Source organism: Anser cygnoides, chromosome 36 (assembly GCF_040182565.1).
Source record: "Anser cygnoides isolate HZ-2024a breed goose chromosome 36, Taihu_goose_T2T_genome, whole genome shotgun sequence".
NCBI lineage: Eukaryota > Metazoa > Chordata > Aves > Anseriformes > Anatidae > Anser > Anser cygnoides.
Window position 1 is genome coordinate 2,016,810 of NC_089908.1, and position 21,828 is coordinate 2,038,637.

A 21,828-nucleotide genomic window follows, 5' to 3' on the forward strand; every position below is an offset into this window, starting at 1 on the left:
CAGACACATGATAGATGATATCGGGAATATAATATGGAGGGTGGGTCACCAGATCAAATTCAGCCTGGGCTGGCAATAGTCCCAAGCCATTTTCATATGATGACTCTTTGGTGTGTCGTATGAAACACACTACAGTTTCAACTGAGTTCTAAGTGGATCAGTCAACCTCATGATTAAAACTAAAAAGCTCGTGACCAGCTGTGTAAGTCTAGCTCAAAAGGAATTAAGACCAAATGAAAAGGTGAATTCAATCTCCGGTCCATCTTGGAGAAGACTGAAGAAGCCTGTATTTCCCATACTGGACCTATTTTGCGGCTAAATGGGAAGATTTAATTTCAGTATCTGTCAGCACAGCAACTTTCACTGGAATCCCCCTAAAACAAAAGCTCCCAAAACTTAAATCTGCTCCATCATGTCCACTCGCAGACAACCTAATCCAGGTAGCGCTGTACTCAGTGTTACAGTGCATCAGAGCATTCATACAGAGACAAGTTACCAATTCACTTGGCTCCAGCACTGATGAAAGTATTTAAAATCCTTTCACGTCAAATTTCAAACCTGTTGGACTTATCTCTATTTAGCACCACTGATTTTCCAATGTGTTCACTTCTTCCCAGCTAGAAACTAAATTGAACATGCATATGTATATATGCAAATATGGGTATATGAATTCTGATTTATAATAGGTACAGCTGCACAGGGAAAACAAACATCCAGCATTAAGTCCAATATCTGAAGAAACCATCACTTTGTAGAAATAGAACAAATCGTGAGAAACTAAATATCGATAAATACCACTCCAAACTAGCTAATTAATATTGTCCATCTCTCAGTTTCTGGAGATTTTTACAGATTTTCTAGTAAAAATGCAACCCATGATTTGGCACTGACACCTGTATGCAATGCAAGCCAGTTAGTGAGTTTCAAAGCAAGGGACTGTTGCTCTTCTGTCTCAGAAAGAAATGTCTGTGAGCTCAGTGAGTTCTCCTTCAGTCAGTAAGCTCTGCAGAAAAGGACCGAGGAGTCAAGTTGACAGGACACCAAGGACACCAAGTTGAAGGTGAGTCAGCAATGAAGAGTAGAAGGGTAACAGCATTCTTGGCTGCATTAGGCAAAGCATTGCCAGCAGGTCAACAGATATGCTCCTTCCCCTCTACTTAGCACTGGGGAGGCTGCACCTGCAGTGCTGGGTCCAGTTCCAGGCCCCTCAGTACAAGAGAGACATGGACACACTGGAGAGAGTCCAACAGAGGGCCACCACGACGATCAAGGTGCTGGAGCACCTCTCCTGTGAGGAGAGGCTGAGAGAGCTGGGGCTGTTCAGGGGGGACAAGAGGCGGCTCAGGGGGGGATCTCACCAATGTCTAGAAATGCCTGAAGGGAGGGTGCAAAGAGGACGGATCCAGGCTCTTCCCAGTGGCGCCCAGTGCCAGGACAAGAGGTCATGGGCACAAACTGGAGCACGGGAGGTTCCCCCTGACCACCAGGAAGCACTGCTGTGCTGTACAGGCAACAGAGCACTGGCACAGGTGGCACAGAGAGGCTGTGGGGTCTCCCTCTTTGGGATCTTCAAAATCCACCTGGACTGGTCCTGGGCACCCTGCTCTGGGTGTCCCTGCTTGGGCAGGGGTTGGACCAGATGGCATCCAGAGGTCCTGCCCACCTCAGCACTTGGCGAGTCTGTGAACCACCATCCCTTCCACCCCCAGTGCCTGCCTTCTCTTTGCTCTTTTTAATTCTTTAGCTCTTTTTAATACACTGTGTTTAAGAGATAAAATATGTTTCTTGAATTAGGCTGTGTCTTAATAGGAACTGGTCAAATAACACATGCAGGATTATTTTATCAAAATTCTGCTCCCTTGCACTGTCCAGTAGACGTTCTTTGACAGCACTTAAAATGGATAGTGCTTACAAGACTCTGCATTCAATGACACAAAATAGATAATGCTGAACCTTCCTCTAAAACGTAGCCACTGCCAGAGTAGCGCAGCAGCAGTTTAATAATACGGTGAGAAAGGTTACAGTAAGTTGCAGACAACCAAGCCAGTATCCAGGAGAACATGATTAGGCATGAATAATAAATCACATGGATTTTAGGTTAGAAATCCTACTTTTGTGACAAAAAATACCAGATTTTTAATAACCACACTGAATGACAAAGTACGGCAGCTGAATGGTAAAAATACAACAGTTGAAATTAAATGAAGATAAAAGTGGCAGACAGAAGAAAAAAAAAATCCCAACTTCACAAATGAAAATGGTGAGCTGCAGCTAGCTTCTGTCACTCAAGGAAGAGATCCTGGATGACAGGTTCCATGAGATGACCAGAACAACACAGACCAGGACTCTTCAGCCAGGAAGAGACAATGGATGGGGGATCTGGGAGAAGTTTAAATGATCCAGAGTGGGATGAGAAGGTGAATAGGGATCAGCCAGCCTTTATTTTCTACAAGAAAGGGCTATCAAATGGCAGTTAACATGCAGCAGCTGGAAACAAACTCAGTACTTCTCCATACAACAGGTGACAGGCTACTGAGGATGCTAAAAGGGGCTGAGAAAAGGGCGAGATAAATGCATGGAAGGGATATCCATGAAGATTATCAAATACTAAAGTTCTGCTGTGAGCTTAGGCAGCCCTAGAGGCACAGATCTCTGGAGAGAGTGAACCAGGGAGGTAACACCGGGGACTCACCCTGTTCTCGTGCTCATGGGGACACAATGAAGGGGTAGGTGAGACCTTTCATCTGACTAGTCTATGCCAGGAAATCATTTCTAAGGCCTAAAATGTTGCCCTTCTGCCTCAGCACACCTCACTGCTACATCAGACACACTTGGGCACACACTCCTGCCGCACAGCACTCATGACGGGCACAAAGGGCCTATGCAGCAACAGCTGAGCCTGAGCAACCACCGCTGCGGTGCACGGGCCAGGCCTGCTCCCTCTGAATTGCAAAACTGAACCAGAAGGACACCGAGCTGGGCCAGGGACAGCACCCCCAGCACTAGTGTGTCTTGTCCGTGGCACTGGCATAACCATGGTTCTGCAGCAACGCACAGGGCTCCAGACAAGCACAAGCACAACAGCATTCCTGTGGTTCAGCTAGGGCTGCAGCCTTGCCTCTGTGCATCATGAATGCACACATTTCTCTCTCTGTAGCAAATCTACCCAGAGAAATATTTACTCAACTGTTGTGGTTTAACCCGGCTGGCAGCTAAACACCACACAGCCGTTCGCTCACCCTCCCCCCTCCCTCTCTGGGATGGGGGAGAGAAACGGGAAAGTGAAGCCGGTGAGTTGAGATAAAGACAGTTTATTAAGACAGGAATATAATAATAACAATAATAATAATAATAGTGATAATGATAATAGTATTAATAATAATAATGTGTAAGAAAACAAGTGATGCACAATGCAATTGCTCACCACCCGCTGACCGATGCCCAGCCTATCCCCGAGCAGCCGGCCCCCCCACCCCGGCCAGCCACCCCTATATATTGTTTAGCATGACGTCAGATGGTATGGAATACCCCTTTGGCCAGTTTGGGTCAGCTGTCCTGGGTCTGTCCCCTCCCAGCTCCTGCTGCACCCCCAGCCTGCTCGCTGGCAGGACAGAGCGAGAAGCCGAAAAGTCCTTGGCCCGGTGTAAACACTGCTCTGCAACAATTAAAACATCAGCATGTTATCAGCGCTCTTCTCATCCTAATCCAAAACATAGCACCCTACCAGCTACTATGAGGGAAAATTAACTCTGTCCTAACTGGAACCAGGACAGATATCCACTCCTTATTCCATACCATTTATGTCATGCTCAGGTTACACTCTTTCCAATACATTCTAATTAATCACCATTTTCATCTATGATATATAGCAATCATGGTAGTGATGACATACAGTATTATATAATAATTAACATACTACAATTCAACTCATGGGCTATTCTCACCCAGTATCAAATCCCCTTGAGGTACACACCGGACCTCCCCATTCTTTTGCATTACCCACCAAGTGCATCCAGGTCCCTGAGCAAAAGCAATTCCACGAATGGGTTTGCCTTTTCCTGAGGCAGGAGTAGCCCAGACTGTTTTACCCAGCATGTTTCTTACGTGCACTACAGGAACTTTATCCCCTTCTACAGTGCGTAACAGGTTTGATTGGGCAGGTCCAGCTCGGTTGGCAGATCCCCTGGTATTGACTAACCAGGTGGCCTTTGCCAAATGTGTATCCCAATTTTTGAATGTCCCAGCACCCATTGCTTTCAGTGTAGTCTTTAACAGTCCATTGTATCGTTCAACTTTCCCGGAGGCTGGTGCATGACAGGGGATGTGATACACCCACTCAATACCATGTTCTTTGGCCCAAGTGTCTATCAGGTTGTTTCGGAAATGAGTCCCATTGTCTGACTCAATTCTTTCTGGGGTGCCATGTCGCCATAGGACTTGCTTTTCTAGGCCCAGGATAGTGTTCCGGGCGGTGGCATGGGGCACAGGATATGTTTCCAGCCATCCGGTGGTTGCTTCCACCATTGTAAGTACGTGGCGCTTGCCGTTGTGGGTTTGAGGGAGTGTGATGTAATCAATCTGCCAGGCCTCTCCATCTTTATATTTCAGCCATCGTCCTCCATACCAAAGAGGCTTTGACCGTTTGGCTTGCTTGATTGCAGCACATGTTTCACAGTCATGAATAACCTGTGCTATAGTGTCCATGGTCAGGTCCACCCCTCGATCACGAGCCCATCTGTATGTTGCATCTCTACCTTGATGGCCTGAGGTGTCATGGGCCCATCGGGCTATAAATAATTCACCTTTATGTTGCCAGTCCAGGTCCACCTGAGCCACTTCAATCTTAGCAGCCTGATCCACCTGCTGGTTGTTTTGATGTTCTTCAGTAGCCCGATTCTTGGGCACATGAGCATCTACATGGCGTACCTTTACAACCAGGTTCTCTACCTGGGCAGCAATATCTTGCCACAATGCAGCAGCCCAGATGGGCTTGCCCCTGCGCTGCCAGTTGTTCTTCTTCCATTGCTGTAACCACCCCCACAGGGCATTTGCTACCATCCATGAATCAGTATAGAGATAGAGAACTGGCCACTTTTCTCGTTCAGCAATGTCTAAAGCCGGCTGAATGGCTTTCACTTCTGCAAACTGACTCGATTCACCTTCTCCCTCAGCAGCTTCTGCAACTCGTCGTGTAGGACTCCATACAGCAGCTTTCCATCTCCGATGCTTTCCCACAATACGACAGGACCTGTCAGTGAACAAGGCATATTTCTTCTCATTTTCCGGTAGCTTGTTGTACAGTGGGGCTTCTTCAGCACGGACCACCTCCTCCTCTGATGATATCCCAAAGTATTTGCCTTCTGGCCAGTCCATAATCACCTCCAAGATTCCTGGACGACTGGGGTTTCCTATTCGAGCCCGCTGAGTCATCAGTGCAACCCACTTGCTCCATGTGGCATCAGTTGCATGATGTGTAGAGGGGACCCTTCCTTTGAACATCCAGCCTAGTACCGGCAGTCGGGGTGCCAGGAGGAGCTGCGCTTCAGTACCGACCACTTCCGAAGCAGATCGAACTCCTTCATATGCTGCCAATATCTCCTTTTCAGTTGGAGTATAGCGGGCCTCAGATCCTCTGTATCCCCGACTCCAAAACCCCAGGGGTCGACCTCGAGTTTCCCCAGGTTCTTTCTGCCAGAGGCTCCAGGTGGGACCATTCTCCCCGGCTGCGGTGTAGAGCACATTCTTTACATCTGGTCCTGTTCGGACTGGCCCGAGGGCTACTGCATGAACTATTTCCTGCTTAATTTGTTCAAAGGCTTGTCGTTGCTCAGGGCCCCATTCAAAAGCATTCTTCTTACGGGTTACTTGGTAGAGCGGGTTTACAATCAGACTGTAATTTGGAATATGCATTCTCCAAAACCCCACGACACCTAGGAAAGTTTGTGTTTCTTTTTTGCTAGTTGGTGGAGACATAGCTGTTATTTTGTTGATCACATCCATTGGGATTTGACGACGTCCATCTTGCCATTTTATTCCTAAAAACTGGATTTCTCGTGTAGGTCCTTTAACTTTATTTTGTTTTATGGCAAAACCAGCCTTCAGAAGGATTTGGACTATTTTCTTCCCTTTCTCGAAAACTTCCTCTGCTGTGTCACCCCACACAATGATGCCATCCATGTACTGCAGGTGTTCAGGAGCTTCCCCCTGCTCCAGCGCAGACTGGATCAGTCCATGGCAAATGGTAGGGCTGTGTTTCCACCCCTGGGGCAGCCGATTCCAAGTATATTGGACTCCCCTCCAAGTGAAAGCAAACTGTGGCCTGCACTGTGCTGCTAGAGGGATGGAGAAAAATGCATTAGTGATATCAATTGTGGCATACCACTTGGCTGCCTTTGATTCCAGTTCATACTGGAGTTCTAGCATGTCCGGCACTGCAGCACTCAGTGGTGGCGTGACTTCGTTCAGGCCACGATAGTCCACTGTTAGTCTCCACTCACCATTAGACTTTCGCACTGGCCATATGGGGCTATTAAAAGGTGAATGAGTCTTGCTGATCACTCCTTGGCTCTCCAGTTGACGAATTAGCTTATGGATGGGACTCAGGGAGTCTCGGTTGGTGCGATATTGCCGCCGGTGCACAGTTGTGGTAGAGACTGGCACCTGCTATTCTTCAACCCTCAGCAACCCCACAACAGAAGGGTCCTCTGAGAGACCAGGCAAGGTAGACAACTGTTTAATGTCCTCTGTCTCCAAGGCAGCTATGCCAAAAGCCCAGCGGAACCCTTTTGGGTCCTTGAAATATCCTCTTCTAAGATGCCAAGATGTCTATGCCAAGGATGCACGGAGCATCTGGGCCAGTCACAACACGGTGCTTTTGCCACTCATTACCGGTTAGACTCACTTCAGCCTCCAATACAGTTAACTGCTGGGATCCCCCCGTCACACCATAAATACAGATGGGCTCTGGCCCTTTATAGCTTGATGGCATTACAGTACACTGTGCACCGGTGTCTACCAAAGCCTTATACTTCTGTGCGTCTGACGTGCCAGGCCATCGAATCCACACAGTCCAATAAACTCGATTGTCCCTTTCCTCCCCCTGGCTGGAGGCAGGGCCCCTCTAGTCCTGGTCAGAATCTTCGTTTCTGTGTCTAAAGGACTGCCTGCTGGAAGTTGGAGCAGCAAACTTTTCAGAGAATCCCTTTTTCCCACTTGTTTTCCTTTGCAATTCACGTACCCGTGCCTCTAGGGTCGCAGTAGATTTTCCATCCCATTTTCTCATGTCCTCTCCATGGTCACGTAGGTAAAACCACAGGGTGGCGCGGTGTGTGTGCCCACCATATTGTCTTCCTTGCATAGATGAACGTTTACCCCTAATAGCTGAGACAGTGGTTTGTACAGGTGGGGAGGAAAATAATCTCTCTTCAAGTTGGTGGATCTTTTCAGAAAGTTTCTCCAAAGCATTCTCTTTTAGCTGGTGGACACTGGTTCGTTCAGGTGGAGGGGAAGATAAATTCTCTTTAAGTTGGTGGACCTCTTCAGAGAGTTTCTCCACAGCTGAGACACAGGCCTGTAGGGAAGAGGAGAGATTTCCTTCGTACTGCCGGAGTATTTTAGTCACTTCATTCACTGTGGGATTCTCCTCCGCTTTCCAGGCTAGTATTGCCAATGAGCTGGCATATGATGATGGTGCACTCTGTACAAACTTCCGCCACATGGGTAGTGTACACCGGACTGCATCTGGATCTGCGGATGTTTGTGCGTCGTCTAGGTCCTTATAAATTACTTCCCGTACGGCCAATTCCCTCAGGTACTGAATTCCCTTCTCCATGGTGGTCCATTTGCCTGGTAGACATACAAATTCTTCCTTGAAGGGATACCTTTCCTGCACAGCTGACAGGAGACGCCTCCAGAGGCTGCGAGATCGTGCTCCATCTCCAATTGCTTTGTCAATGCGTGCGTCCCTAGCAAGGGATCCCAGCCGCCTGGCTTCCTTGCCCTCTAATTCCACATAATTGGCTCCCGTGTCCCAGCACCGGAGCAGCCAGGTGACAAGCTGCTCGCCTATACAGCGACCAAAATCTTTTCGCACATCTCGTAGCTCACGCTGGTATAGGGTTCGGGTAGTTACTGTTGATTTTTCGACATCCTCATCCTCATCTTCAGTCTCCTGCACCTTTGATGGCCCAGCCTCGTCTTCACTATGCCCAGACTTAGCAGAAGACTGTCTGCGTTCTAAACGACCTGAGCCTGAACAATAATAATAATAATAGTGATAATGATAATAGTATTAACAATAATAATGTGTAAGAAAACAAGTGATGCACAATGCAATTGCTCACCACCCGCTGACCGACGCCCAGCCTATCCCCGAGCAGCCGGCCCCCCACCCCGGCCAGCCACCCCTATATATTGTTTAGCATGACGCCAGATGGTATGGAATACCCCTTTGGCCAGTTTGGGTCAGCTGTCCTGGGTCTGTCCCCTCCCAGCTCCTGCTGCACCCCCAGCCTGCTCGCTGGCAGGACAGAGCGAGAAGCCGAAAAGTCCTTGGCCTGGTGTAAACACTGCTCTGCAACAATTAAAACATCAGCATGTTATCAGCACTCTTCTCATCCTAATCCAAAACATAGCACCCTACCAGCTACTATGAGGGAAAATTAACTCTGTCCTAACTGGAACCAGGACAGGCTTCTAAAATAAGAGTCCACCTCACCTCCACACCTGTGTCTCTGTGACTAATTAGCAGCCGGAGGATACGGGTTCTCCTCTGATAAAGCGCTGTTTGGCTCGGCTCTCCCCTGACACGTTTGTATTAGAAATATCTCGTTATGTGACTAATCTGGGAAGCCGAGACGAAGGCACAGGAGCCGACTTAAAGGGAAATTGCTGACTTTTATGGACACAGCTCATAAATTATTCTGCCTCCAAAGGGCAGAGATACTTCTTTCCCTCCCATTCCTGAAAAAAAAAAAAAGTACAAAATTAAGATCTCTGAAGAAAAACCTATTTTTATTCCGAGAAGGGGAAACTCTCATCTCCTCCACTACTGAAGCCAGTGGCACTGGGCTGGCTTGCGTTTCCCTGGTTATTGCAGGACTGCAGTTTGCTGGCTGCAGAGGGCCGGGACAGCACGCCAGCCCGACACCGCAGCAGGGGTAGGCCTCAGCGAGTTGCTCGACAGCCGCAGCGCTGTCAGAGGCTGTGGATGGGAAGTGACAAGCATGGTTAGGGTTTAACCACGTTCAGCTTCGAGCTGGTGGCACGCAAAATGCCAGCCACATCCCCGGCTGTCCCTTGAGAGCAAGGGAAGATATTTAGCGCTGTTATCTTTCACACAGCGCAGCAGCCTCAGCGAGGACCAGAGCATGCCTCAAATACTGAGGTAAACCCAGCTTGGCAGGAGCTGTTTGAAATAAAGGCAAGCAGACACCATTTAACAGCGTGAGGAGAGCGTTTTTAAGGGGAGATTTGTTTCTCTCCACGTTCCCTGCAATGGAGCTGGTCTCCATCCGGCCCCAGCTTGTCTCCTCGGCCTCCCGTTGACAGCACCAGAAAGAGATATCAGGCCAGACAGCTTCCGCCTCGCTTCTCCTTTGAAGGCAGCCCCTTTATCAGCCTAAATCAAGCCATCTGTCCCTGGCCCCCTCCGAGGCGATGCAGCAGATTGCAGAGGAAACACCGCGCGAGGTGGGACCAGGAGGTCAAGGAAGCTCCTCGCACGCACAAAAAGCCAAACCAGACCCCCTTCCCCCAGCGCCGGGGGGAAGCCCTTGAGCTGGGAAGGGAGATGAAAGGGTGGCTGCTGCCATCAGTGCTCCTGGGATGAGCTCAGACACACGCTCACCGGTCCCTGCTGCTTGGCTCCCTCTGGGCTGCTGCTCCTTCTGCCACGGAGACATGGAGCAGCCCCAAAGCCCTGCACAGGGGCTCCCAGAGGCTTGCTGGAAGGCAGGCTGCTGAGAGACACGCAGGGCTTTGCTTGCTTAGCGTGACTGCCCAAATCTTTCCATTTTGACAGTTCACTGTTTGCTGTTTTTTTTTTTTTCATTTGCCAAATGCCTATTCTCTGGGCCAAAATTTTGCACTCCAGGTACTTCTCAACCTCATTTGTTTTTTTTAAAAAAAATCAATATATAATTTAATAAACACAAATACAATTTTTTTGTTGGGGTGCTGGGAATCTATTTTGTCACCTTCAGCCCTCCCTGCTAAGTGATAGCCCCTCAGCAATCGCAGCCTCAGGGTGATGAGGGCAGGGGGCTGAGGAAGGAGGGGAGGCAGAGTCTGCTGGTAGGACTCAAGATGGATAGGGATGGGGGAAGTGGATGGGGTGGCTAGCTAGGAGGGGCTGAAGGATGTTCCTGGACAGGTCCAAGAAGACAATGAAGAGACAGGACGGGGATGGTGAGTGTACCATTGCTGTTACTTCCCCAGCTGTATTAAGCTCTAAAAGCCCTCCTGCACTGACGAGAAATCAGCAGGATTTAGTAACCATGCTGTCCCTGTGGCCTGAGCTTAGCTAGGGCTAGTGGCACAGAGCTGAGCGCTCAGACAGCCTTGATCCATGCTGATGCTGCTGTGCCAGGTCATGCTGGACTTCCTTTATAGCCCATTTTCCTCTGTTAAAACTGCAGGGAACTGACATTACAAGAAAAAAACCCCAAACCAGCAGGGCTGGTTATCCAAGCTCCAAAATACAGCGGCTGCAGCCTAATTTGAGTCCTTGCAACCTATGTGCTATAAAACAGTCTTTAATGACATACTCACGTAACCTCTTTTCCTTGGTAATTCAGGGGACAGGACAGACCTATGCTGGAGATGAACCAGGGTTAAGCAACCAGGGAAGAGAAGCCCAAGTACATGATTTCTTGCAGAAGCTGCAAGTCACGTAGGGAGCAGGGAAACAGTGCACAGGAGGAAAGATGATCTCGTGGTTATACAACCCAGGGCTGTCCTAGGGAACTGGGACCTTTACTCTTGAGCTCTTACGTGAAGTGTGCCAAGCCTCTTAAACCAGATTTCCCACAAAGGATCACTAATAAGGTCTCTCTCCTTTCCTGGGTTCCTGGCTCATAGCCCTGTAGTGCAATTTGCTGAGTGCTGCTTGCAACTGCTACCAAAGTGAGCGGCAGATGTGCTGTGAATAGGAGAAAAGCTATGAATCAGGATGATAAAATAATCATCAGGCAAGAGGTGTGCTGCACCAAAAACCCCAAATGATGTTCTGGCCTGAATTACTGTCTGTTTCAAGCCCTTATCCATCTAGTCACAAAATCATAAGAGAGAGGGATGGGATTTTGAAAGGGCTGGGGGATCTTGCGGGCTTTTTAAACCACCCCCTCACCAGGCAGGAGCGCTGCAAAGATAAACAAAGACTTCGTGAAGTGCTCAAGCACCATGTCCGGCCAAACACCACAGAACAGCCCACAAAATGACTGACTTAGGGGTATTTTGACCTGCTGTGAACACCTAGACAGCCAGGTAGGCACAATGAGACTACAGCAAAATCCAGAAAGCCTTGCTTGTGAACAGAGCGAATCCTGTCCATCTGAACAGAGAAATGGTCTTGTTTCTAAACTATTCATAGTGCATAAGGTCCGTATCAGGGAGGAGGCTTAACGTGGCAGTTTGTAAGTAGCTCTGGGCATTCTCCTTAGACATTGACTATCCCTTTCTGTCAAGTGAAGCCTGTGCCAGTGGGTCCATAAGCCATAGGAATGGGTTCACATCCCAGCCTCTCCTCCTCACCCCACTATAACTCAGCTTTGGGATCTGTGTTGTTCTAAGTTCTGTTTTGGAGTAGCAGTCTGGGTACCCACAAAAACCTTGTCTCTTTTTTCTACCTCCTTGACTATTTCCCTCCTCTTAGTATGCATCCTTTTATTTATTTCCCGAAGAAGAAACAATTCCACTATTTTCACTGTCTCTTTCTTGTTACCATCTCTTTATGGTTCTACAACGTCTTTCTCAAGGTGGGTGATCAGAAACACATGCAATGTCCCAGGCACCGTACTACTGATCTAGAACGGCTTCACAGTATCTTGTCTACTCTCTGCTCCCTGAACTTTTGTTTGCCTTTTTGTTTTTGTTGCCACGAAACCTAGATAGCTTAATTCGAGTTCCCAGCAGTGATGCTGAGTTCTTTCCCATGTCTCAGCTATCCTCCTTTTCATCTTTCAAAGCGTTTTTGTGAGAGGTGTCTGAATCATTATCCCCATTTTATACCTGGGCAAGCTGAGATCCAGAGAGGTGAAGCTGTTCAACACAAGAGCAGGAGAGCTGTGTCCTCCCCCCGGTTTTGCCTCTGAGACAAGAGCATTTTCATAAATGCATTTCTACCGAATCCACTTGATAGCACACACCAGAAAGCAGTGAGTACCAATATTACACTTCCAACTACACTGCAGGGGAAGGAAAATGGTCAGAAGCTGCAGTTCCAGGACTACGTTACAGTCCTGAAAAGTGGTTCCTTCCTGCGAGAACTTGATATTAAGCAGAAAATTACATAAACAAATCAAAAGTCTTGCAAGCCGCATTGTTCCCCAGACATTTTAAAGGTTGGGTTCAGTATACATGCTTGTTTCTTTTTCTTGTAATCTTCTTTTTCCAGCAAAATGTTTTTTCCAGAATTGCCTTGCAAACGGCTTCATGCTCTTTGCTCATTTAATTTTCTCAGGAACTTACTCCTTTCTCATTATCATCCAAACTACTGTAATTCAGACAGCGCTCCCCAACGTGTCAATTATGTCACACATCCCTGATCAATGTAAAGAGTCGCCTCTCTACCAATCTGTCACATCTGACAATTTCTGCTCCCTGTGAGTCTCATTTATATAAGGAGCTCACAATTAAGAGCAACACATGAGCTTAAAAAGATAATAAAAAATGCACAATTTGCCTTAGTATCTTCCCCTAAGGTACTTTCTCAGTTGTAGATATTGAGGCTAAGTCCACACTTGCGTCTGCTTCTTTTGCTTTGTATGGAGAAGTGGAGACTAGAAACAAGTCAACAAAACAAGAATGGGATCTTTTGGAAGGGTTTCAATTTGATTTGTAAGTTGCCTATAGAATTAATGCATGGGGAAGCATTAAGAAGACCTCCTATTAACACCAAAGTCTTTTTAGCTTCATGAGGATGACTTAGAAAATACATCCTGATACAGGAGAGATGGTTCACAAAAACTTTATGTAAGAAAGGTCCCTTGAGCCTGGTTCTACCTCTTTGTCTTCATGGCTTTCAATTAACAATGTGGGTGGGCGCAGAAACACTTTCAGCTCATTATTTTCTTTTCAAATACTGGTGGACATGAGATATTTAGCTGAAACAGCCCTTTGTAGATATCTTAAATTCCATTAAGATGACAGACAAGGGAAAGAGGTACTGTTTTCCCTACATACTAGTTCCATCTTTTGCAGGGTAGAATCAGCTTCATGAATTAACTTAAGGTTTGCAATGCCTGTGCTGCTGGAAAAAGCTATCTGAAATGCACATCTTAAGAGTAATGATTGATTTAAGCTGAACTCAGGCACTTATGGAGGCACAAATCAGGAATGTTACTGGCTAAAATATCCAGAAGCCTCCCAATAAAATAAAAAGTGGTAAATAAATTGGAGTCTCTCTGGATGATCATTCTCATTATCTGGCTATACAAGACAATGAGAGAAGCACTGAAGAAAGCTTGTCATTAGCTGTTAATTGAGGCACTTTCAGAAAGTGCTGCTTAAACCTTGAAAGATAGACTGTATTTCCAACTGTTACCTAATATGCATGTTAGCGCCGTATTAAAGCAGTCTCATTAGGTCCCTGCCCCCAGCACCATAGCTGAGAGCGAGCTTCGGATGCTTTAGATGAAACTCACGTTTTAAAAAGCTCATCTACATGCAGCCTCCCCCCTGGGCATACCTCCAGCACATGTTACCGCACACAGACCTATCTAAACCGGCATGCACACTGTACAAACACAAGATACCTAAGTGCGTCGTAATGACCTTCAGAAGAGGCAGCAGAGTCCCGGCCCACTATGATGTATAATCACATAATGTACCGATGACACAAATCATAATGATTAGCCTGTAAGCTAAGTGCAGCTATCTCAGGACATGATTTTAGGATCCCTGGCTCTTTACAGCTCTTTCGCACACCCTCTGTTGCTCTCACCATCTCCCTCTCCTTATTCCCAGACCTTTTATTCTCACCCTTAAGTAGCTCATTGTCCATAGCTGGGAGCCCATTAGTTTTGAAGGGGGTTTCACATGGAGATAATCATTCCTGGGTGTCCTGGTTTCAGTTAGGACAGAGTTAATTTTTCCTCCTAGTAGCTGGTAGGGTGCTATGTTTTGGATTAGGATGAGAAGAGCGCTGATAACATGCTGATATTTTAGTTGTTGCAGAGCAGTGCTTACACTAAGCCAAGGACTTTTCGGCTTCTCGCTCTGTCCTGCCAGCGAGCAGGCTGGGGGTGCAGCAGGAGCTGGGAGGGGACAGACCCAGGACAGCTGACCCAAACTGGCCAAAGGGGTATTCCATACCATCTGACGTCATGCTAAACAATATATAGGGGTGGCTGGCCGGGGTGGGGGGCCGGCTGCTCGGGGATAGGCTGGGCATCGGTCAGCGGGTGGTGAGCAATTGCATTGTGCATCACTTGTTTCGTACACATTATTAGTAGTAGTACTATTATCATTATTATTATTGTTGTTATTGTTGTTGTTATTATATTCCTGTCTTAATAAACTGTCTTTATCTCAACTCACAGGCTTCACTTTCCCGTTTCTCTCCCCCATCCCAGAGAGGGAGGGGGAGGGTGAGCGAACGGCTGTGTGGTGTTTAGCTGCCGGCCGGGTTAAACCACGACACTGGGTGAGACACCTTGGTTCCTGTGTAACAGCCAGCTCTCTAACCTACCTGTAACCTGTGCTCTAGCCTGACAAAACTTGGAGGCCTTCAATTGAAACTGACTACACTTCCATTTCAACTCTTCTCTGTCTTTACAACTATTGAAGTAAAAATCCATCTCGTCACTATTTTGCCTCCACAACAATGTTTTCCATTTAAGTTACAGGATCACTATCATATCTGGAAATTCAGCATCATGACAAAAACTTGTGTAAAGTGCCTGCAGAACCTTGGCTTTTAATTGAGGGGTGTGATGTGGGGTGACCAGAAGACAGCACAATGAGGTGGCCTGAGCCCAACAGAACAGGGTCACAGAGACAGAAATAGGGTCATGTCTAAAAAACACCCAGAACAACACGTGTGGGTCATCTGTGCCAGGAGGATCAACAATTTAGTTGCGATCTGTGTGCCAACCAGTTTGCACAGCCACTAGGCTGTGCATTTTGCATACTAAGAATGACATTAAGATTGCATTATGTTTAATCATAGCGTAATCCGTGCCCATCTACCTTGTCCCTATTTCTTATGCTTCTACTTCTGCAGTATTTGCAAATATTTGAAGCAGAGCAATGCAGTCAACACTGAGTATACACCTGTGCTTACACAGGGAAACATAATTCACTTGAATTTCCCACCTCAGTCATTTTGGAGTTATCAAGAAGCTGTGAACTATTTCCTGTTTGCAGGAGAGCTAACAGACTTTAACACAGCAAAATTAAATTATTCTGCTTTTACAGTATGTAAAATCCCCATAGAATTGCTTTGAGCAGAAATGGATATTAAATTGCACAAACAGTACAGTTTAGGGCCATTTACTCCAACTGCTCCAAGGGCTTTTCAAATATAACTACTTCCCCACTATAATGGGGCAGGATTTGGGGAATTTGTGACTGCTTTTTAAGTCTCTAAAAACATGTGTATGGCTAAACTCCAGTTTGAGCTACTAGTTCTCGGATCCAGCTTTTACATCAAGAAAATTATGGAGGTACTTGCCTGCTGCCATTATGCCCATGATAATCCTGAGGTGCTGACAGTGACACATGCACCCATGCAAAAAGAGACAATGTGTGGCATCTTAATTATATAGGACACCATGCCAAACACATTTTCATTTACAACTACACCCAGAACCTTGAACTAAGACATTCCTGCTAATCCTGCATAAAAATTTCAGTAATTGTTCTCTATTTCCATCACACCAGTGGGTATCCCATTGCATTAACATAATATGTTTTAAATTCAGAATTAAAAAGTACACCCAGTAGACTGGTAGCTAGTACTGTGGTTTCTACAGAGCCAAGACGTATCTCACAAAAGTGTGGCCACATGACAACACGGATGCTGAAAATGCTCTCTGCCCACATTACAGTTTAACTCCTCACTGTCTCTATACCCTTCCACCCCCAGCAACAGCTGCACTATATGGCTTCTCCTGAAGAACATCATTTCATAAAGGCCTCCAGAAGTAGCCTGGGTCTTGTACCATCCATACAATTTACAGGAGGCGATTATCACAGTGAAGGTGTTTTTTTGTGGGGCAAGAATACAGCCCACCGACAATCAGCTCATAGGGTTTCTCACTGGGTCACACCAGAAAGAGGACCTCCTGCTGCTTCAGTCAATGTGACTCCTTGAGATTTTTATCTGGAGATGATTGGTAAAGTCACTTTCCAATCACATCTGCACAGAGAGCACAAACTAACTGGGCAGGTGAACACAAGAGAGAACAGAACAATGACCTGAAACAAGATTTCAACTATTCAGGTGAGCCTCTCACTACGAATGCAATGCATTCGTCCTTCAGCTGCTAGGCTGACAAGTTATTCACCCACAGATCTGTGACATTTGCTCGCAGTATGTTTTGTGTTTCTTCCACCACTTACGATGGCGCAGCTCAGCTGGCAGCCCAGGCTGGCACGCTGCTTTTTCCTTGAAAGATGGCAGGAATGGGTTTTCTGGCAGCATGGGCTGCCTTCACATCTGATCATCTCCTTCAGCCCATGCTACTCACAAGTCCAGAGCCTGAGCAGCTGCTGCACGCCCCAGAGGGAAGTGGCAAGGCTGGGATCACACCGCTCCTTGCACATGCACGCAGCCCAGAGCTCTGTGCTGCAGCCACTACCACATCAGCTGGCCCTCAGAGCCAGGCTGCTGCTCCTCGAAGCCACCACAGCTGGGCTGTGCTGATTCACAGGTTCTGCTGTCACAGCAAAGGGAGGGTGTTGGTGTATCTCATGTCACAGTCATGACAACTGTCACAAAAACATCGCAGCTGAAAAAAAGTAGTCTCTCTAAGCATAAGACTCCTACAGCTAAAGTCTGGGGGGTGAGTAAGAGTCCACACTTCTCTGTAATGTGAAGACTCATCCCTGCTTCAGAAACAGGAGATTAAATGTTACCTGAACAAGCTTGGCATGTCATATGCAAACAATTACATGCTCCAAGGCACTTTTTTTTTTAATAAACTTTCCTCACTGGATGCAATGGAGGGAAGACAGTTTCAAGTTCTGACGTATCTTTGACCACACAGTGGTACCACACAGTACCTCCCTTGTAAAAAACATTTCCAGCTGGAGGAACTTTACATTTCCATTCTGATTTCTCCAGCTGAACATGTCACACCAGAGCTGAGATTTAAGGAGAAAGTCAATACTTTTGTTCCTTTATTTTAGAAGAAAAATAAAGGGTGGGGCAACACTTCAATGCAAAAGTACTGCAGCAACACTATCCTTACACTGCATAGGAAGCAACAAAGACTTACTCAAGCGCTGTCAAGATAACTGGATTTAAGAACAACAAACATGCCACATCAGGATGGAAGAGGCTGCTTTTGTCCAAGCCAGCACGAGAACCATCTGTTAAGACATTCACTTACATTGTTGGTGTAACAATTCCACAGCCATTCTCCATAAATTAAAAAAGTACAAAGCTAACGGAATAACAAGTATTTCATTTCAGTAGATGGTCAAAAAAACTATTTCTTTTTGTTGCATTAAAAAAAAAGACAACCAAGGTAAATGCCACTGGCAAACTCCTCTTCTTTCCCAGAAGAAAACAAGAAAGCACATTGCTTTAACTCAAAAAACACCAGAAGTATTCTACATCTTATAACCCAAGCAATTTCATTTAACATATTTTATCCTGTAACAGATTATTTGAGAACTCTATTATGGTATCGATCCCTGTCTGTTAAGTATACTTTCCAAACAAACTATGGATCCACTCATAATGAAAGACTGAATAATATCTTACCTGCAAACAGAGATGGAAGAGAAATGAAGCAGAAGAAGAGTCTCCCACCTCTTCCCCAGCAAAACAGCTGCTTATATAGAGCTCTTCTTTTTAGTCAAGTAAAAGCTCCTCTCCTGTTTCTTTTTATTCTAACAACCATGGCAAGCTTCATGCAAACTGGCACCTAATCAAATCCTAAACCGTAGGAGGACAAGATGTCAGTTTTAATGTCCCGTGCTCAAGCCAGCCAACATGATTACTGTAGACCTTATTTAAACCATCTCCAAAGGCATCTGAAATGCCCTTGGCTCCCAGTGCAGCGAGCAGATAAAGAAGAGGCTGCATTCAGACCACTGGGTCCAGATGTCAATCTCAGTGAGCTTGATGACTTCTTTTCAGGAGCCAGGACATGGCAGCTTTAGACAGCTCTGAACTGTACCTTGCTCTCTTGAACAGAGATGCACGTGGCCCTGATCCCTGCCCATTCTTGTGTAGCTTTAGCTCTGCTGCAAAGAGTAGGTCATTTCTTCCTGTTCCAGCTGTGGCACTACCACTCTTGTTCCTCCATGAACACTGCAACAAATTGGTGATGGCTGAAGATGTGCCCCACAGCCTTAAATTAGCAGTCAGTAAAGCAGTTTGTTAATGGAGCAAACCTGGACCATCAGTGTGCAACTCTGCGTAAGGAAAGGGATTAAGATCCAAGCACAATGGTGGAACACAAAGACTCAATTACAATTACTATTATCCAATCCTGTACAGAAATCTACATATATATAATTAAATTATTATTATTTTTTCACCCTGCAGGTACCAAAACCATGACTGAAACTAATTAGATGTAGCCCTTTCAGGAACATTGCCTAATGTATCTTGGTAAGGCAGAGATAAGTTATTTTCTATTTAAACCAGACTGATGTGGAAAAGCCTGAAAAAGTTAAAAAAATAATGAAACAGAAAAGAAGGTGATAATGACATTTTTTATTTTTAAACTAAACTGTTTTGCTTTTAAGAGACTGTCCTCAACTTTATGGGCTCACAGAACATTACTGGATGGGTAGGCTGTGCAGGACCATAAACCATAAAGAGTAGGGCTACTGCTCCAGGCTAATAGTGTAAATTTCCACTGGATGGGTTTCATTTACAATTCACCTATTGCATCTGGAAGTCTAATTGTAGCCAAGTACATTTTCAGGCTGTTCAAGGTGTAATAAAGAAACCAATAGCTTAGAAAGGAAGCTTTAACTTCATAATTAGAAACATTTGCTATTTCAGGTGGCTTCCCCCCAGCATGTTTATGAGTTCCCTATTATACCTTTCACTGTGCTGTAAAAATAAACCATGACAGACCACAGAGTGATTCACAATACAATAAGAAACAGGGAGGAGAGAAGTTATGCAGGAAGTGTCTGAATAAACCTAGGACAGCAGGGTACCTGGGTGCTCATAAGCAAGGAGTTTTGCTGCAGGAGTGAGGACAGAAGAGTTGTCTGCATGCTATTCCCCAGTAGCCCTTTTAACACAAGGTGACAATGGAAACCAGTACCTATTTCTCATATATGAGGTGTGAATAGATTTATCAGTAGACTTCAGGGGCACTCACAAATGCTGTGCATTGTTAGCCACCATCCCACCTTAGGCTGGCAGCTACTACCCGCTGGAGCAGCTAGAGATGCTCCTCTCACCACTCCATGGCCCCAGTTAATCCTAATTGTACAGACCCTGCTGGCAGCAATCCCATCTCTCCTAGAAGTGACTGATAGCAGCCTGTAGTGCTCGGGAGCAAAGCACGCCATCCTTAAGAGCCATTCAGTCCCTCCAAGTCAAATGCTAACATGTGAAAACAGATCTATTGCTAGTAAGGAATAGAAAGTTCACCATCCTGAAGGAGGGCAAACAACCGCTTTCCTTTGCAGCTAATGGTTTAGCAGAACTTGGTTTTGATGAAAATCTGTAGTTTTCTGTCAAAATAACAACTGCATTGTAATTATTCTTGGTTATTGCTGTGAGAAACAAAGTTGTGTTTTTGCAATAGAAGGTGTTTTTGCAGTGGAAAATTCCACTAACCTTGCATATTCAAAAGTGGTTGTGCGGCATAGCAGTGGGGAGTATGTTAAGCAGATAAGGGGAAGGTCCCACTGTCCCAAAATAAGGAGGATAGCTAAGGAAAACAGGAGAAGCAGTAAAAAATCAGTAAAAACAAAAATCGCAGGCAATGATATGTTTACTATAATGTGCTCCTAATTGGCAGGACGCCCACCATTGCAATCGTGAATAAAATAGCTTCACAGAAGGTCCTGTCTGAAGAAAATTATTTGAGATTTTTCTCACAGTTTGGGGGCTCGTCCGGGAGCTTGTCGCCTACCGAAGAGTTCTTGCCACCACAGACAGGAAGGTGCACCCCGCTGATTTCAGCGGCCCTGTCGTGGTAGGTTGTCTCGGGATGGCCGGCAAGGGAACGAGACTGTTAATCTGAAGACAGGCTCTGCGAAGGTCTGGGGAGAAGGGAGGCCAGCACTGACACAGCACAGGCACAGGGATAACTGCTGATAACCCAGACCAGGAAGCCGTGCACGGACCGAGGTAAGGGAAACTTTACCGTATCTTGCCTTGGGGTGGGTTCAGGGAGACTTTTGTGTGGAGTGTGCATAAGACGCACTTTTAGTGCGAAGCGAGTGTAGAGTCCCGATCCGCAAGGTTCCGTAGTCCCGCGAGGGGCGTGGCCAGAGAAGGACGAAGCAAAAGAGAGACGAGTGAAAGAGAGTCTCGGGGGTTTGGGCCCTTAGGTGTACGGTACCCCGAGCACGGTGAGGTAAGGTGCTCGGCAGTACACCCCACCTCTGTCCTAATCCTAGGTGAAGGCGTGTGGTACCCTGTGGGTGGTAAAGTCCACAGCAGCACATCAGGAAGAGATGGGGATTAAGGGTTCCAAGAGTCAGCAGGGTGGGGGTGGAGACCCTGGGATTGTTCCTAAAGATAGTCCTTTGGGGAGAATGATAAGGATTTGGACAAACAACCCAAAAACTAGGGGAAAAGATTAAAAAAAAATGGTTAGATATTGTGTAATTGTCTGGCCTAAAAAGCCAATAAAAGGAACTTCAGTATTTTGGCCAAAATATGGGTCTGATGATAATTCAATCTTTAAATTTATATGTAAGCAATAAGACTCCTTTTTCAGAGGAAGAATCAAGTTATGCTCCCTATAATCCTAATATTGCACCGGAGGCAGCGGCAGCTGCTCCAGGAGGGGAGACAGGGACTGCAATTGACACTGTCCCTGGAGAAGGAACACACTCTAGGCTCCGGCAAGAATTAGAACAATGTAGAAGAGATATTGAGAGTTTCGCCTTTCCTGATACTAACAGTACTGACACTAACTGTGTATCCTCTTAGGGAGATTCCAGTGGGACAAGGACAAATATGTTATGTGAACTCCCCCCTTACCAGCAGAGAGGTTAGGAGTTTTAAGAAGGAAATGGAAGTTTTTAATTGAGGGCCTAGCAGAACAGTCAAATCCATTTATAAGGCCTAATTTGTATTCGGGGGGGGGGGGGGATGTCAATCTTGAGTATGTTGTTCACTGGAGAAGAATGTTTAGGGGGGGAATGATTTGCCAGGAACTATGCAAGAATGAGAAAGAACTAACACCCCCCCCGGACCGAGAGTAATTCCAATAGAGCAGAAATATCCGCTTATCT

The 21,828-nt window shown here is 46.2% G+C and overlaps 1 protein-coding gene and 1 long non-coding RNA gene across 6 annotated transcripts in view; one reads left to right on the top strand and one right to left on the bottom strand.

The window, feature by feature from the left end:
- LOC125181524 (protein FAM219A) overlaps positions 1–21,828 on the bottom strand; it is a 157,351-nt gene that overhangs the window by 59,876 nt on the left and 75,647 nt on the right. For 2 of the 5 annotated variants that reach the window (XM_066986968.1, XM_066986967.1), the window contains exon 2: positions 5,003–8,250. The exons of the other annotated variants lie outside the window; for them this stretch is intronic. In XM_066986968.1, the coding sequence (XP_066843069.1) occupies positions 7,121–8,250 (1,130 nt within the window). In that variant the 3' untranslated portion in view covers positions 5,003–7,120. Of the gene's footprint in view, positions 1–5,002; positions 8,251–21,828 lie in introns of those variants that run through there. 5 annotated transcript variants of the gene reach the window in all.
- Positions 19,967–21,828, top strand: part of LOC136788430 (uncharacterized) — a 102,220-nt gene continuing 100,358 nt past the window's right edge. Inside the window, exon 1 of the long non-coding RNA XR_010827227.1 lies at positions 19,967–20,713. This is a non-coding gene — a long non-coding RNA (uncharacterized lncRNA). The remainder of the gene's footprint in view (positions 20,714–21,828) is intronic.